Source organism: Melanaphis sacchari, unplaced genomic scaffold (genome assembly GCF_002803265.2).
Source record: "Melanaphis sacchari strain LSU unplaced genomic scaffold, SCAv2.0 Contig7_pilon_pilon, whole genome shotgun sequence".
In the NCBI taxonomy this organism is placed as follows: domain Eukaryota; kingdom Metazoa; phylum Arthropoda; class Insecta; order Hemiptera; family Aphididae; genus Melanaphis; species Melanaphis sacchari.
The window spans coordinates 5,510,142-5,529,441 of NW_020271560.1; the positions used below are offsets into that span (position 1 = coordinate 5,510,142).

Here is a 19,300-nt window from a genome sequence, read left to right on the forward strand (position 1 = left end):
CATAAATATAGTATTATACAATGAATTTTTTTATGTTTTATATTTAGGCACACTAACTAATTTCTTTATACTATCCGATCGATAATTACACTTAGCTGTCCAATATATTTTAGCTTTGTCGGCGATTTTTTTTTGTTTCATATTCATGTTTTAGTTTTGTAGATTATCTACCTATTATTACTGCTGATTCAATTTACTACGTAATATTAATCGTTCAAATCTTTTTTTATTTACTCGAAAAAAAGGATTTATATGTTAGTATTCGTGATGTTATGTTGCAAAAAAATGACCAGTTGGTAGGTCAAAATGTTCAAAATCACACAAATTTATTAAATATTTAATTTTTTTATTAAAAAATATCTGTGACATCTGTAAGACTATTGTCTATTTGGTGTAATATTTTGTACATATTGTTACTGTAAATAATATTTTTAGAATTATATGAATATATTTACATTTAAATATATTTAGGTGCCTATACATTATATACATTACTTAATAAATTGTCCTAGGTTTGTTCAAGTTTATAGAAGAAAATTCAAAATTTTGTTTGTGTACGTTTGGAGTTGAGACTATTTGAAATTTGGTCGGAAATTAGTTCATTTAGTATTTTCCTTTAACAGTTAATTTTATCAAAAGATAAATTAATAAACGAAGGTAAACTTATATACTATACATATATATATATATGATAATAAGGTGTGTAAAATTATATTATAATTATTTATGAATTGAGTGTTTATATAGAAACTCAAATTAAAACAATTTTTAAGTCATGAGGATAAAAATATAACAATCCAGCAGTACTCTAGAAAAGACGTATTTATATAAAATAGGGAGATAATATGTTTTCGCACTCCGTAGGATAGTTAGTAGATACTTAACAACTACCAAGTATATTACATTTAAACATATATACAAACATATTATAGTGTATTTTGACATTAAGCTTTTATCATTTTACTCACCAAATTTTCATTCCATCTAATCATACAACCGTTATTGGGTAATCAAACGTAATTTATTTTCTGTTATATATTTTATATATTATAGACAGACGGTTAGGATACATCAGTCAGATACCCTATGTCATAGCCTATAGAAGTCAGTATTCAACGTATTATAATATACAGGTTAGGTACCTGTAGTCTATAGGTATTGTATCATATTTTATTATGAAACACCAGCTGTAGTGCTGTATGGGTTTACATATTTGATGTTTCTACATTGTTTGCGGTGTTTTCGTACACACGTGGGGCTGCCGCTGCATACCTTTATCCAAGGAAGCTATACATGACACAAATATAATTTTAGCTGTGTATGTATAGAAATTATTTTAGGTAAGGTGCATTTACCTACTATTTATATCTATACATAATGTATATTATGAGTATATATACCTAATAATTTTTTTTCTTATATTTTTATTATTGTCTTCTCGTATTATATATATCTCCGAGACGCGTAAGATACTCAGATCAGAAAAACAATATCTTACAGCATAATATTATTGTCATCTTCACACGTTTCTACCGCCAACTATGGAGCACGTCGCCGTTACATAATATAATTTTATAATAATAACACCCGTCGCGACATCACATCCGGTCGGATGATTCGAACCGGACACGGTGTCAGGCGTCACATGATACAACGGTACAGTGACCGAAAGGAAGAAGATTGCTTAAATTGTAACCATCAATACATGCATATGTGTTTGTTGGTTATACATGTATTCTGATCGTATAACACGAATCTATATATACATATAACTTACCTAATATAATATTATATATGACTGCACCTTATCAATTGTAATAGATCGATTTTACGCCACTATTTATAATCCTTATGACCATATAGGTACATAATATAATATATAAATATATCTTTATACGACATAGGTCTGGAAGAATTCGATTGAAAACCATTGATATTTACTGATTTACACGTAAATAAATTTGAAATAATAAATACTCTACGGTGATAAATTATTTTTCTTACATGCAGTTCGTATATGAAAACGAATATACAGGTAATTCGGATAGATATACTGAGCGTTTTACTAAATCAGTTTTCGTAATAGTCTACTGTAGGATTTAATAATGATAGTGGGTAATTTGTGTGAGATGTGCTAGTATTGCAGAGCTGAGTCCACTAATTTATCAATTATATCGTCCAATGTAAAAGTACATCACGAAAAAATAAATTTATTTTCGAGTATAAATTTTATGAATACTTACGGCTAATTATTTGAATGAATATTTTATATTGAGTATCGCTTTTAATGTTTTACTTACGTGATTATGTATAAAATAATGTATGTAATATACAGTGTATAGTTATTGCAGTTACTTATATTGTAGAACGTATACCCGTTCATTAGGATAATATCGACGAAAAGCTTCTCATAGTATAGCACCCAAATGCAATTAAATACATGGACTATTATTTATAAACCTAAAATATTTAGAATTACTATGATTGGAATGCGAATCGCTTTGATAATATCGAATTAAACTTTTTAATTAAATTAAATGGTCTAACTGTACTCAGGTAATAAGCAGGCGGCGATAGTTGAACTGCACTCGTTTAAAAAAAGATTTTCAAAGAAAAATTACTAAGAAATTAACTTTATTTAAAAATATTACAAATTTCATTAACGAACATCATAAAGTATTTAATAACATTATATTGGTACGTAAATCAGTACCAGCAAAAAAATAAACGTAAAATATATTTACTTATATACTCAAAAATAAATGACTAGGTCATTTTAGGAATTCAGTTTGCTATAGTTACTATAAAAATTAATTGATAAGTTTTAAAAATGGATTAAAAAAAAATTATGACACATTTATAACATATGACTATTAACATAATTATATTATACCTATATATATTATATATGTATAAAAAAATAATTTTAAACCACATCAATGATTAAAATCATTGTCACTTTTAAGCTTGAAAGCGGAAAAGGAAATGAGCGTTTTAAAAACGTTTAACTCATCATTCAAATGGATAACATTTTTATCAAAATCCCCTTTTTTAAACTCAAGTGAAATTCGACCATACTCAAATCTCTTTACTCTGGATAATTCTATCCCAAAAAATTCAACCAAATCTTCGCTTTTGTTTACCATTTGTATAATAAGTAATATTTATATATAAATAAATATAAATGATAATTTACTATGATTATTGTTGAAAATCATTTAGGTTATAACCAAAATGAAGTTAATTAGCAAACACTTCTAGGTTTTATTTATATGTTAACAATAAATTTTGTTTTTAAATATCTAGAGGTTAAGTAATATGTTTACTGTTTAATAGGCAAATTTTAGAAAGCGAAACGGTATGAGTTTTAGAAAAAGACCTTTTAAAATAATATATATATCTATCCAATTATTTATTTAGAGGTTAACATGGTCTATATATCATCAACTTCCGTGGAGTAATTATAAATGGTTAAATTTACTAATTTAAAGAAACGAAGTAATACAATAATGAATATTTTATCTGAACTATAATAACCTCATGTAAAATAATATGTCGACTGTTCATCGTGTTTTTTTTCTGTAACTACAAATGGTGCTTGAATCAGATTATGTAAATATGACTAGAGTTCTGGGTTAGAATACTTGTATAATATATACATATATTATCAAAAGAAAAAACAGCAGGGTAGAGCCGTAGAGGAATAAAAATAGTTTTACATTTTTTTCGTGATATACGTATTTCGTATTATACTTAAAAATTTATTGTTCGACAAAATTAAGTCATGACTAGGTATGATTATATGTTAATAGGACTACATTTGTCAAATTATTTACCAGCGCGTCCAAATAAAAACAATAAACATAAATAAAATGTAAACGAGGTATTTTTTCTTAATGCAATAGAGGATATTATTTTTAGTGAAGAATTTAGGACACTTTTTATATGGACGACGCATATTTATGTTTAATCTCAGTAATAATCCACTGATTTCACAGATATAAAATTTATATATTCCAAGCTCTAACTATAAAGTACAGAAATACAATTGATTTTTTAAATTTTTATATACTTTTATTTAAAATATAATTTATTGTAATTTTTATGGTAACGACAGATGTTACTGCAGGTGGGTATTTTATTAAATGTACCTATTCTATCAATAGATTTCAAATGAATAGTATTATAATACTTTTTTTAAACATACAGGGACATTTTTTTAAGCATTATCACCTTCATCTTATGTATAAATTATGTACAGTATTGAATAAGATACTATAGTAACTATTTTACATAGAATCAACTTGAATATTACGAATTCTAAGTATTTAACATTATATCAGTCAATATAATAAAACCAAAAATTTTAAAAACATAACCACCATAGAAACGCGTATGCATACATTTTTTAACTGTATTTTTACATGGAACCTGTGAATAATATAAGTGACATACGATGTATGCGTCCATCTGACATCAGTTAATGCGCCTTGGTTAATCCTTGATAATCTTTTGTCTAACTGGAAGTAATAAGTTTTACAAAATATTCAATATAGGTAAATACGAGAAATAAGACTAATTTCACAAGATTTCATCGCCTCTATCGTTAACACATTACAAATCATAATTAATATTTATACGTAGGTACTGACGAACGACGAAGCGAAAACAATTAATTAAATGGAGAATTGAACCGCTTGATGAACAAGGAGAATAAGACCAGTGCAGATGATGACCAGCGTTATTCTAAAATCGACCAACTTTTTAACGTAAAAAAATTCTTCTTGAACCCGAAAATTAAAAATACTAATTTTATATTTTGTTAATGTCTTTCTACCTTAATATTATAGCATTAATAACTAAATAATAATTCTAAAATATAATTCATACTCTAGGAAGTAATATAATATATTACGTGCGCGTTACGTAAAATCATTGATAGATATCTACAATCTACTTATTAACGTATACGAATAATTTTTATTTTTACAACGTTCATCGATTAACCACATAATATTATAATATATTTTATTATCCAATAAACACATCAGTGTATCAGACATCAGTGGTGGATCCGTAGAGTATGGGTTAATCCCCTCTACTTCCTATATTTATACGTATATAAAAATAATAATTATTGCCACTTGTATATAATAACTCTTAGGTCTTATAAGCTATAAAGGCATCTTTATATTTATCTTATATAGCGTGCGTGTTAGTATACTTATGCTGTATATTATTATGCAAGTACTTATGTATAGTCGGAGGAACAACCTGCCGCGTCCTGTACCCGTATGATATTGCGTTGCATGTCGGTCGCAGTTGGTTAAAGCGATTACAAGCAATACGAGCATACGTTTTAAAGATTTTCTATTCTCGTTTCTTTAATTTTTTCATTATATTTTCCCGAGTTTCCGATACTAGGTTTGTTTTTTATCATTCGATTGTTTTAACAACCATACATAATATACGCATAATATACCGTATACGTGTTGTACGTAACATGTATGAAACACACATTCGTATGGAGTATAGAGAGTATACACTGGTGTTTTCCTGTTGCTCGTAAATTTACTACGGTAATTACGGAACGCAAAAACGTTCCGAAACTTAAATAACCTGTTCTTTATATTATACTTAACATGCATACACAATATATATGTACAAACACACATTTTTATGACTTTACCAACCCCTGTAATCCTGCACAGACGCGTATCGAATGAATGGGAGACGTGAACGATGGCGGCAGTGGTGCGGAACCTTTATATTATACACAGAATTATATATATATTATATATAGTATGATAAAGAGTATACTTTTATTATCTGGATCCTTTATGTATTTATGTACCTATGTGTATGTGCAGGGCACCCATACATAATAACAGAAGAACACTGTATACCTACGACAACTATTTGTATACCTGTGGCACGGATGTAACAGCTGTGTTACCTGATGGCTGATGAGGTTATAATCAAAGGCATAAAAGGTACCGCGTTATAAGCTTATACGTATACGCATCTATTGTACTGTATAATACAATATTGCGTTTAATTTTATAAGTATAATATACGCCTTCCTTTAAATACCACACATTCAGACTAGGATTAAGATTATCGGCATTTGTGGGCTATAAAAATTCTGTTGTTTTTTAAAGCACATAACATACTCAATCTAAACAGCCATTTCATTCACTGACGGCAACACGGCTGTGTTTAGGTAAGCTTACTTACATCGCGCGTTTTCGTCTACTCATCTGCATAATATACCTATATTTCAACGGTAAACAAGATATCAACCGCAGTAATATACATTAAATAAGTAGGTGCGATGGTCGATGATTTAATTGATACACTAAATAAAAAAATTATATCTACACATTTGTTTTATTATTTATTTTTATACATAAAAGTGTAATTCGAATATATATTCTATATTCGTAAATATTATATAAACGAATGTACCTACGTTTGTATAAAGCTTTAGACTTAAAAAATATTGAACTTGTGTGTGCATTTTTTGCATAAATATTTCTTGAGACTCTGATAATGTTCACAATAGCTGTATTTTTTAATTCCAATTATTTCAAGTTGAAATTTTTGAATTAAATACAATGTATACCACTTGATGAAGAGATTAAACAATATTTAGCATATTTTTCTTCTAATTGTGCTGTTCTATACCATATAGTCCTAGTGGTTATACGAGTATGGTACTATAACTATATAGTACTGCAAACGTACCAAACTATCACATTTAATTTATTCTACTTAAATAGTGAAGCATACCGCATACCACTTATCATATTTATTATTGGTAAAAATGTTATTTCTCGATATTCCACGAACTGACGGAAATCAAATAAATGATAAATGAATTGGCTAATGTTTTTAGTACAATCATATTGACTATAAATTTTAGTATTTATAATCAATGGTACAATTTAACTTAACTAATTATAGAAATCGAAAAATGTATGTCATCATGTAGACAGAGACAATAGACAGTATAATATATACAATATACCTTCTACATATACTTTAACTTTATATCTAGCTGTGATTTATATGTATATTCACAACTAAGCAGTGTTTATTTTCCATTCAGTGAACATTTTAAAAAGCATTATCTCTCTATCTCTAGCTACAATTATAATATTATTTAGCTGTATATGATACATAATAACATAATAGTGTAGGTATATTGTATATGTCAAAGATAACAATTATTTCTTTGCAATTTTATTATGAGTTTATTTGTCATACGCCATTCTGAAATCCATAAAATTAAGAATGAAATACATTAGTGTAGGTAACCACATTATTAGTTTACGAGTATTTATGTATTATTATTTATTATATTTCAGTTTTGATTTTATTCTATTTTTCTCAAATAGTTGTTTTTTATATTTTTTTTTAATTTGAATTGGTTTATAAGAGTGATTTTTAGATTATTTCATCTAGTTTTTTTCCTTGTTCACGTGAATTTCTTTGAAAATAATGTCTTTTTTTTACGTTTTATTTTATATATTTATTATTATTATTATTTTTTTTTTTTACTAAAACGACTTATTCCTTTGCCCCGACACTCCCAAACATTGCAGCAATTGGTTTTTATTTCAGATTTATATCTCTGTACAGAATAATAACTATATTCGACTGTTGACTGACGAACCATCCTTTATTATAACTTATAAGCATTTAAAACGTTATTTTTTTATATTATGCCCATTGCATCACTCGTATAGTGATAGCCGTAGGTAGATAGGTACCTACGCATTTCTACGCTTCGTTGCACATTTCATTATATCTGAATCTTGGACAACTGAAAATATGAGAGTCGTTTTCATATTATACAAAGGAAAATTAATGTAGTCTTATGCGACATCAACATTTTTATTGTGAATCTAACAGGACAATAATAATTTTAACGTTAAGATTCCTCCGAACATATTATAAAATAAAAAATAAATATATTTAATATAATATGAAGTATGGGGTATAAGGTAGGTATTTAAGTTCGCAAATGTTTAATGTTAACTATGTACTTACAAACATATTATATTAAAACGTATAATATTTAATACGGTAAAACATTTATAAGCGGGCAAAAGTAAACATTTATGATTATATACACATTTGAGGTTAACAAAACAACATTTTTGAATAAAATTATATTTTTTATTTGTTATAATTTTTTGAGTTTTTACTTTTTTGAATTATAACTTACAGGTACATTTTCAATTTTACATTTTTGAGTAGAATTTTTTTTATACAATTTTGATGTATAACAACATTTGTTTACTTTTTTGTTTACTTAATCTTAAAATACTTATATGTATATCACTAATATAGAGTATACCCGTAACGTAAAAGATTTAATTTTTATACACTAGAAATCTCAGAAGAAAAAAAAATTATTTAGCTTAATATATATACTTTCAATCAAAAAAAGTTTTTTTATTACGTAAAAAAATATTTCTATAAACGTTAGTACTTTTAGAATTTGAGTGTTTACTGTGAAGAGAATCACTTAATATTATATACACTTAGGTTTATTTACTTAGTTATTATAACATATGATTAATAACTAATAATAACATATTAACATATTTCCCTTCTGGTTATACTTGAGTAAATATATAAATCATTTCAACAAATAATAAAAAAATACAGACAATACAATTGGAAAATAGTTATAACATGTAGTTATTATTTAATATATGATGGTATCGACGTGTCATATTATAATATATATTATCGGATTGGTACAATCGAATAATAATAATATCGATTATGTATTGGAACTTGGAAGAGGATTAATAATCTTTCTCCTCTAGGCAAGCTAGCTTATATCATGCACAAGACATACATTACGCCCCTTTGTTTTATTTATATATTTTTTGTACAGGTATTGATTTAAAAACTTATGGTAAAACATTTTCATTACAGGTAACTATACCAAGTATTGGTACAAGAGCCATAAAAATCTTCACACAAATTTCGATTCAGTTTAATTCTCTGTACATATTATTTATAACGACATAAAATTATATGACACGAAAATAACAATACACGTGTACGTGTTTAAATAGAACACTTATAAACTTAATAGTCATTTATTTATGCGTATTTGCATAAGTCATAATTATATCACTCTATAAAATAATCTGTATCTAATATCCGATTAAAATTTTAGATCTTAAATTTTACCTGTGCAGTATCTGCAGTACATTAGGGGTGACCTATATAGTTTTTGGTAGATAATAACTATATTTGAACAGAAAAAGTACGGTTCTTAACGTTGAAAACGTTTTTAATTTATAGCATTATACTCGTATTACATCCAAGCTCCAAAGTTAAAAATTCATATATATTTTTTATATTTTTACAACTAAATAACATTATAATTATAACACTATGTCATAATCTATGCTGAGCTATTTAGACGTACCTATTTTTTTAATGGTTTGGCATTTGTACTGAAAACAATTAAACATGCTATCATAAAAATCATAATATAAAATATAATAAAATGAAATGTATGGACGTATGGTGAAATAATAATATAGTTGTGCTATTTTTTAATAGCGAATAAGTACTTATTAATTTTCACAGCAAAGAATATAATTTTATTAAAATAAAACTTTTTTAATTATATTTATACTTATAAGTTATAAAATTCAAAAATAACAGTCCCTTACAGTTCTGCAACTATTTTCCGACTTAAACCAATAGCAGTGAGGATCTGTGTGAGCATTATATCCCACTGCTGTCATAAAATTTATTGTTTATTGATATAATGTTAACAATACAAAATGTGTGTGGGTACATGAAAGACTGTTGCATTCTTCCGCTATAATTTATTAAAAAATGTAATATTAAAGCCCTGAAACTTACTGTAAGGTTATCGTTAACACTCGTATTTGAATAGAACATTTTAATAGTACCTATTTCGAGTCCAATACGCTTGTCTTGGCGTTTTGCAAGAAGTTCGCATCTAGTATTCGTGTGTGCCTATATGGAATGTATATACCAGTAGATATACCTATATTATTTTAATCGTGAGAACTGCAAAGTATACTAGTTTAATATCTGGCTTTTAAAATGATAAAATCTAAAAAGTGTCCACCTGTATACCTAACTGTATATTACAGATAGTACAACTTGATATTGGTCTTATATACTTATAATAAAATTAATATTATAGGTTTATTTGGTATAGGGCACGTAGGGCGTGTTTGTAATATTTATTAATTATTAATGTAACCTATTCAAATATTTTAATAAAAAAATAGTTTTACTATTAATAATTTGAATGTTAAACAAAAATAAAAAGTAAAATTAGCTTATACAATAAATGTCAATATATTTATTAAGTATGGGTAACTATATTTAAAATTGTAATTTTTCTAAAAATTGGTATACAACCTACATATTATTTACGATTAATCATATCAAAATATATACGATTAATTGTAGTTTATATTTAATAAGCATTTATTAAGTTATAAAACGATAGAAAAAAAAAACTGAAATATTTCTATTAAAATTAAAACAAGAAAAATATTACTCACTCCAAACCGCAGATTTTATGAAGGTGTATTTTATCGAGGTAGTGCATTATATATATATATTACATATAAAGGTATACAACTGCAGTCATACAAACGTATAATATGTATACGGTTGCCACACGTCCAGTTAAATTGTTTCCGAAAAAAAGTGAAAGGAAAGCTATATTGAACAACACTATATAAACAACAGGCAACAACTTTATAATATAGATGTTATGGTTTTATACACTGATGTATATATCATGCATTTTGGGTCAAACGAATTTACTATGCAACGAACTTAATCTCACGTCGTCATCGGTGCGTCCGATGGCGTAAATATAAAATATAAAATATAAAATATAAAAATATTTATTTATTATACATTTATACATACACTTTCGATAACGCATACGGCGTTACAACAATCACGAAATTATAATAATAATATAAATAGGTATATAAGATACATCATATTATGCACGTGCACCTAATATATGTCGCGCATAATAAATATAATATGTAGACGAATTAAATATGATGATTGCGATAAAGATATTATAACAAACTATAATAGCTTTCATACAGCTATTGTGTGCGACGAATGTGATTATTGTCGCTCACTTCGTGTCCTCCAAAATAATATGTAAGAACTCGGCCTGGTGCCTTCCTCGAACTGTTTGAGCAATTTTTATCCGCGTCATCTGTGGTATCACAATGTAATATGTTATATTCTATTATAATTATATCTAAACATGCGTAATATATGCATACTACATATTAGGCGGGTACCTCGTGCATATAAAGGTTTTATAGGTATATATATATATATATATGTATGTATATGTTATAATGAACGCGAGTCTCTCGAACACAATGTAAACTGTATCCAATTATTGTAATCGTCTACTATCGGCCATATATATTATATATATGTATATTGAACACGTTTGATATGGAGTTCATCCACGTCTATTCCGCGTGCAATGTCAAGGGCAACGGTTTAAAACGGCGTTTCATTGTGATCATTACGCCGTAAACAAGCATAATATTACTATACATACGTCCAGATGAAACAATGGACATCTGACGATGGTATCTACGTAAATAGTTCGACTAGATGCCCTCCCCCTATCGCCATCGTTTGTAGGTAAATCTTCACATAATTTTTATCTCTTTTTTTATCATTATTATTATTATTATTTATAATGCACACTTTTATTTCCGACCGTCCGTTCTTTTCGACAATCGTCAGATGTAGGTACGATAAACGCAGATTTGCGGCTTGCCGTGGGTAACTAATACCTATACAGGTAGTCGTTTATTAACGCCCGAAGCCCAAAGGTCAGGTCAAATGTTACGCGCCGTCCAACCGTCGCCGATGTTATTATCGTATAATATATTGCTTATACATTTTATATAGAATGTTACACGGCCGATTTCTTTATTTTCGAATCCGGTCATCGGGAATGTACACCCATAATATTGGCTATCACCTTTATTATTATATTTAAACAGCAAAACTGGTCGGAAACTCGGGAAACGGTCGAACTTCTTTGCTGGTGGCTATTTACTGTCTAGCGACGATCGATTGTACATTTGTACATCACATCATAATAATACAGGACCGTTTACGCACGTGCCGCGGTAACATTGTACCAATGCAGTTTCTTTTTTCGTATTTCTTATATCTGTTGTACAAAAATATGTTAGGTACGTGTAGAATATATTTTTGCCTACGGACGGGTGTGAAGTTCACGATCGGTTGTCATCGCGTAGACCCACTCACCAGTTATCACTGACCACTGCTGCAGGGTAATAGTATTATTATTTATCTATATAATTTGTAGATACTCCTTGAGCGCATCCGATACGCCAGAAGTGGCATATGATTTTTAAATATAAAAACTATTCTAATGTACATTGGTAACTTAAATAATAACACTATATGTATCTATATATTATACATATACATATAATGACTTGTCCTGAATGATTTATCATCGCCTATTCGCCTAACCAGAACCGCTGAAACTATGAGTATGAAAATTGGACAGTATTTTGTTTTATAATGTAGACAAATACTAAGAAAGGATTTTTCAAAATCCAACCTCTACATTAGTTAAAAGCAGTAGCGAGGCTGGAGTTTTTAGTTGGGGAGACATTGAAAAAAAATCATATTTTCCCCGAGTAACTTGAATTGTTCTTGACAAACAAGATGCCTTTCAGAAATAGCATGCTTGTTTGCTTTTCGTTCAAAACTTTTAATTGTTGATACACCTTCTTGGCTCCAGGTTTTCTCTCCTCTTAATAATAGACAATAATAACAATATAATTTATTTCTAACTTGACTACCAGTAAGCCACTTATATTTTGAATACCACACAAATTGAAATTTTCGAATGGATTTTCCGTCAGTTGTCGTTAAATTTAATAAAGGACAAGGTTTTTTATTTTTTAGTTCAAATTTTTTTTCGTATGAATAATTACTAATTCCATCGTTCAAAATAGCATTAATTAAATCATCAGCCATAATTTATAATTTAAAATTAAAAAATATTAATAAACACGTACCTATGTATAACTATCGGCTATCGCAATTTTATTGACGATGGCGTGACAACGCGACAGAACGACAATAATCGATGAAATACGAACGGCGAGACGAATGAGACGCGTCTCATCACATACATGGTAAATCCCACTCACATTCAAATTTCCCTTGTACCCGCGCGTCAATGATTATGAGACGTTGCATTGGAACGTCTCTTTGATTTAATACCATATTGATATTTAGAATGACCCGCATCGCCAATTCGTACAGACGGTCGTATCGAGCGCATCTAATTTATTTTAAGAATTCTGTAAGACTAATGACTATCATAACTTAACTGTACAAAGGAAAACTGATTTTAATAAATATTAAAACATAGTACATACATTATATTTATAATAAAAAGACGTTAAAATTTATAAATATTATATTATAAAATATAATTATTTGTCCCGTGTTTTAATTTTTAAGTGGGGAGACGTTGTCTCATTGTCTCCTATGACGCTTCGCCACTGGTTAAAAGGATTAAAAGGGATAAAAATGAAAAAAACTGATGGGAAATTACACGGGTGGAGCTGGGTTATTCAACTAGCATATTATGATATGTACTCATTTATTAAAAGTGTTGAGAAAATAAGAACACAACTTTTAACAAAAATTATTGTACTTAGTTTTATTTATAAAAATGCCAACATAAACAGCGAGGGAGTGGTGAAACATATGATTATTATAAAATGTATAATTCAGGGCTTTAATTTAGGTAGTTCGGTTAATTCTTTCTTATTTCTCTATTTGGTAAAAATCCATGAATCTGTCATTGAGACACTGTACTAGATATAGACAATTTGTCAACGTTTAGTAGTTCCTAACAAAAAAATGTTACTACAAAACACCACGTTACAGTTGCATCTTGGAGTAGGGTGCTACTGTTTCGTATAAAATGGATTTCAATAGCTTACACCATAGATTCCCAACCAGGGTGTCGCGAACTTTATTTAAGGTTCCGTGAAATTATTTGAAATATATTTTTTAAGAAAAAACGATTTCATGAAAATAATAATAAAATAAAATATTTGTATATACTATATATCTACGTCTTTCTACTTTTGTTTATACTTATGCACTGCTGAATAAAACCGAAGTAGTCTATAGGCCCTATAGACTACTAAACCTAACCCTATACTATAGAGTGCCTCCGGATTTTTAGAAAATGATTAAGGGTGCCGTGAGTCAAAAAAAGTTGGGAACCTCTGGCTTACACCTTCGTGATTTAAAGAAAAGGAAACAGACAATACTTAATTAAAATGTATAATATTATGTTAGTAGGTGGTTCATGGTTGTTTTGTTAGTTTGTAGAAATGTGTCATGCCATTTGGTAGGTGGATAAAAATCAAATTTGTGTATTTTACTGTTATGTAAGATTTTATTAGACATTAATTTTAATTTATAGTATAGATTTAGTATAGATTTATATCAATAATCTAACTGACTAGGCATTCTGGCATATTCACACTTATATATCATGAAAAAAATAAAAAAAGCTTGGTCTAATAATATATATTTTTATTTTATTTTTTTTTTTTTTTGGGGGGGGGGAGCCTTCGCCACCATAGATTAAGCTACACCTGTTTGTTACTCGAATTTACTATCAGTAGACTTACTGTATAGTATCATAGATTAAATATACTTAATAGTATATGTAATCTATGATAGTATACAGTGAGCCAAGCATTTGTATATAATAGTCAGCCGCGAATATGTTTCTCTTTCTAAAGTTGAAAAGAGAATAGATTCTGATAGCAGTAATGAATGTATTAATTTTGGTGTAATATGTTTTTTTTTATATGTCTCTACTTTTTTAGAGCAATAAAAATGCTTTAATCTTCAAAATCAATTTATTATTTCTGGTTGGGAAGTGAATTTAAATGATGTTTTGAGTGTTTATGGATCAAATATTCCCAATATTTGATTTGAGAAAAACAAAAAAAGAATTATAAAGAAATAAAAAGTTTATATCCATCAACAATGTTCTGTAAAGTAGATTCTTTTATTTTGTTATAATTCAAAAACGAATTACTGTGAATACTTAAAATTTTCATTTAATGTGATTATATCAATACTTTTTAAAATCAATAAAATTTAAAAAATATTTTAACCTAATGTAAGCTATTAATAGACATTTTAAATTTTCTTATTTTTCTATAAACGTTGATAAAAATTGAATAGGTACAAGGTTTCTTATACATTTTTAATACTAAAATTAGAAAAATTGAAAGTAAATCCAGTAATTTTTTATGAGTTATTGAACTTAAAATTTTAAAGGCTTTAAGTATACACATAAAATAAATATTTCAGTTATAATCGTAAAAAATGTGTAAGGTATTTTGCAGTGAAAAATTTAAAAATTGATAATTTAACAATAATAATAATAATAATATAAAGTTCCTCATAAGAATCTTATTAAACCCAAAATTTAAAAATGTATGAGTATATTTTTATAGATATTGTAGGTTTAAATTTTAAGAAAATCATTTGTTAAAACAAAGAATACAAATTTTAGTTATTTTAGGCGATTCAAAAAAACATTTAAAGAAATCACTATAGTAATAATATTAATATATAAAATATATGATAGTAGTTATGAGAAAGATAAATTTTATATAACGTGATTGCAAAGTAATAGGCATTTATTTTTAAGTTTTTTTGATGATCAAGGTGTATTACAAAATATTAAACAATGGTTATTGTATGAGTTTATTAAAAATTAATATTAACTAATAACTAACTAATATAATTAATAATTTATAACAAATCACTAAATACTAATTTTTACTAAAGACGTAGTTTCTTTTTAACCTCATCTTCATCATCTGAGTCTGAATCGGATTCTGAGTCTTCTTCAGTACTAATAAATGGAGATAAATTGATATTAAATTTCTCTCTTGATGCCGGAGTTTGAGCTAAACATCTGAAATATAATTTTAATAAATGCATAAATTTAATGTAGCAATATATATAATATAGATTAATTTTGAAGTTTATGAAGTTCACATGTTAATCATAAAAATATTCAGAATGATTTTGTGAAAGAGAATGAAGGGTTGACCCTCTTTAAATAAACCAATTCTAGCTACTTATTACAAAAGAAAAATAAATTATAATGAAAATAACTACAAATATACTTTAGTAAAAATCCAATAACTCTGCATTAATTAATAAGTAGTTAGAAAAGCTTATAATGAACATTCTTAATTTCCAGTTTCTAAATGAATGCATAATAACTACAGATAATAAATAAATATCAACAATTATATCTATGTACTGATAACTAACAAATAGTTTTAACAGCACTATAAGAGTTCTAAACTTTTATTTAGAAAATTAAATAATTTATATTTATTATCCTAAATGAAAAACATAATTAGTACAATTTAATTTATAATTAAATCAAATAAAGAGACAATGGGACTTTTTTTTAGAGCTGGAAGTAAATATTATGAATAAGAATGTATAATGAAATACATCTTTTTTTTTTTTTTTATATATATAGATTGTTGCATTACTATATAATAAAAGAATAAATATGAATTTATATTATTAACATAATTTATATGACTATCATTATATTTTATAATAATTAAATACCTGATAATTAAAATAATACATGAATATATTTTTTATATAAAGGTAATTGATAAAAAAAATAATATAAGTTGAGTTTTTATTTCAAAATCTCAATATTAATTACCGTATAATAAATTGAGATTGTTTGGCTCTTTTTGGAGCTTTGGTCATAATATCCTTAAATAAGGTTTCAAAATTTTCAATTAGATGTTTCGGTTCGTCTGTAAGCTAAAACAAAAAATGCATAATATTTAGTATTACTGTTGATAGCAAATATAAATTGTTATTTATTTACCTGTCCAATTTTCATTTCTACAATTCCTAAAGATTCATCATAAGGATCCACTTGCATATTATACTTAATACCCTTTATGTAATGCTTTACCATGGCTACTAAATCTAATGTTAGTGTACCTATAAATAAAATTGTTTTCATTAAATTTTGCTAAAGATTCTTTACAATTGAATAACAAACCATGTTGAAGACTTGGATAACGTTTCCTTAATAATCCACGGATGGCAGGTAATTCTGTTAAAATATCAGGATGAGCAAGTACGTATTGAAAATCCGGTAACATTATAAGACCTCTCTGAAAAATATATTATAATCATAACACCTTTAAGAAATTCAATTTAAAATTTTTTAATTACTATAGTTAATAGTTTATCAATATAATATACCAATATTAAGTTATTTCAATGTAATATTATATTATAACGATATTAATAATTATCATTGTCATAAATTTATTGGTATAATATACCAATAAAATGTATAAAATGCTATAAATAACAAAAATGATATACCTCTATACTTTTAATAACGTCTTTTCCACCAACTAGCATTGCGCCAGCATTTCTAGCTTCTTCCATCATTTCAGTACTTTGACAAAACGCTAATATTGTTCTATCTTCTCCATGGTCATATGGATGAGGTAATTCAAGTATTTTATGATATTTATCCACAAATTTATTTTTTTTATCTGTTGTTAAGTCTATTTCAAAACGAACATTAAGAGGTGAATTTGGCATATTGATCATTGTTGGATGGTGAAGTTCACGATGAGATAATATAGCTTCTAACAAGTTATACCTGTATCATTAAATAAAATTGAGGTTAAAAATGATAGAATAAGTAAATATAAATAATGTAAAATTCATCATAACTGACTTGCGCATTTGGTAAAATAATCCCAGATAGACATCATCATTGGATGAACGCCAAGGAAATGTTTCAATTGTACGACTTGATTTATCTAACTGCCTATAAACAGTTATATCTTTATAAGAATACTTTAATAACATAGAAAAAAAAAATATTGAACATTGATTTTGATACTAAATATTATATATCACCATTTTCTATTATTTAAATAGAAAACTTTATTAATTTAAGTGGCTATTAATATTTTATGAGATACTTAGGATACTTCACAATATTAAAAAAATAAATATTAATATTTATTTAAAAAAAATATAGGCCAAGTTAAATGTTGCATCCATTAATTGATAATCTTTAAACCGATTATAGTACATTATTTGAAAATCAAAAATATTAAAATGTGTTGGTAACAACCAATTAATAATAAATACAAATCTGTTAAAAAAAATAAAAACAAAGATATTAAAGAAAATATAATATACATTAACTGCATTTTTTTCACAATATTAATTTACTTTAGGAAGTATGAACATTTTAAATAAAATATTAAAAATCAACTGATATTTAACTATATTTTAATTTAAATTTTATGATAGATAGTGTCATAACTAATATTATATTAATGTAGATCTTTAAAATTTTAATACTTATTTGAACAAGGTTAACAACCTACTTTTTCTTTAATATAGGTATATATTTTCTTGCTTTGGCTAAATTAGCAGCTCTATTTTTTTTGTTAATTTTTGCTTTTCGCTCTCTGGTACATTTACGTGCACGATATCGAACTGGCAATATAGAAGAAACTGTTGGTAGTGAGCGAAACAGGTTACTAAAGTCTAAACATAAAATATATTGAAAATGTAAAATAAAAAATATTTTTACTTGTTCAACACTTACTAAACATTTTATCGTTGTCTTTAATTTTCAAAAACTTTTTTTAAGATTTGACAGTAGTACGTAGCAAATTACTGATTTAAAAAATAGGTAAATTACAACAAATTGAATTTTTTTATTTTATTTTTCAATGACAAATTTGTAAGGACTAAAATCATCATACAATGATTTTGTTTTAATAAAATCTTTATTCAAAAACTTTAAAGATTTTTCAGCAAGAAATTACTAAGTAATTTGAAATTATTAATTATTATTTATTAAATTAAGAAGTAAGGTCCATAAATACATTTATTGTAAAAAAAAAAAATGAAGAGTCAAAAGCAAAACGTTGAATTACTTGAATTGTGAATTATTGTTATCAAAAAATATTATTTCTATTAAGAAGTAAGAACATAACCTCACCAATAGAAATATCGGTAACATATTATCACCGACATCAACGAACAACCGAATCTAAGCAATTATTATTACTGGTCACACTGATATTGTCTTGTATCATGTTTTGTT

At 26.6% G+C, this 19,300-nt stretch overlaps 1 protein-coding gene across 1 annotated transcript; it reads right to left on the bottom strand.

Annotated features, from left to right (window-relative positions):
- Nucleotides 1–15,878: 15,878 nt before the first annotated feature.
- On the bottom strand, nt 15,879–19,036 carry LOC112601798 (50S ribosomal protein L1). Its single transcript, XM_025349578.1, has 8 exons — nt 18,797–19,036; nt 18,573–18,735; nt 17,909–18,001; nt 17,545–17,830; nt 17,213–17,327; nt 17,033–17,151; nt 16,862–16,965; nt 15,879–16,081 (listed from the first exon to the last, which is right to left on the bottom strand). The coding sequence occupies exons 1-8, from the start codon at nt 18,801–18,803 to the stop codon at nt 15,946–15,948; spliced, it is 1,023 nt and encodes a 340-aa protein (XP_025205363.1). The 5' UTR covers nt 18,804–19,036; the 3' UTR covers nt 15,879–15,945.
- Nucleotides 19,037–19,300: the final 264 nt, after the last annotated feature.

Coding starts and splice junctions, on each gene's coding strand:
- LOC112601798 (XM_025349578.1), bottom strand. Junction 17,152..17,212: donor TTATCCAAGTCTTCAACATG/GTTTGTTATTCA, acceptor TTTTATTTATAG/GTACACTAACATTAGATTTA. Junction 16,082..16,861: donor CAATCTCAATTTATTATACG/GTAATTAATATT, acceptor ATTATATTTCAG/ATGTTTAGCTCAAACTCCGG.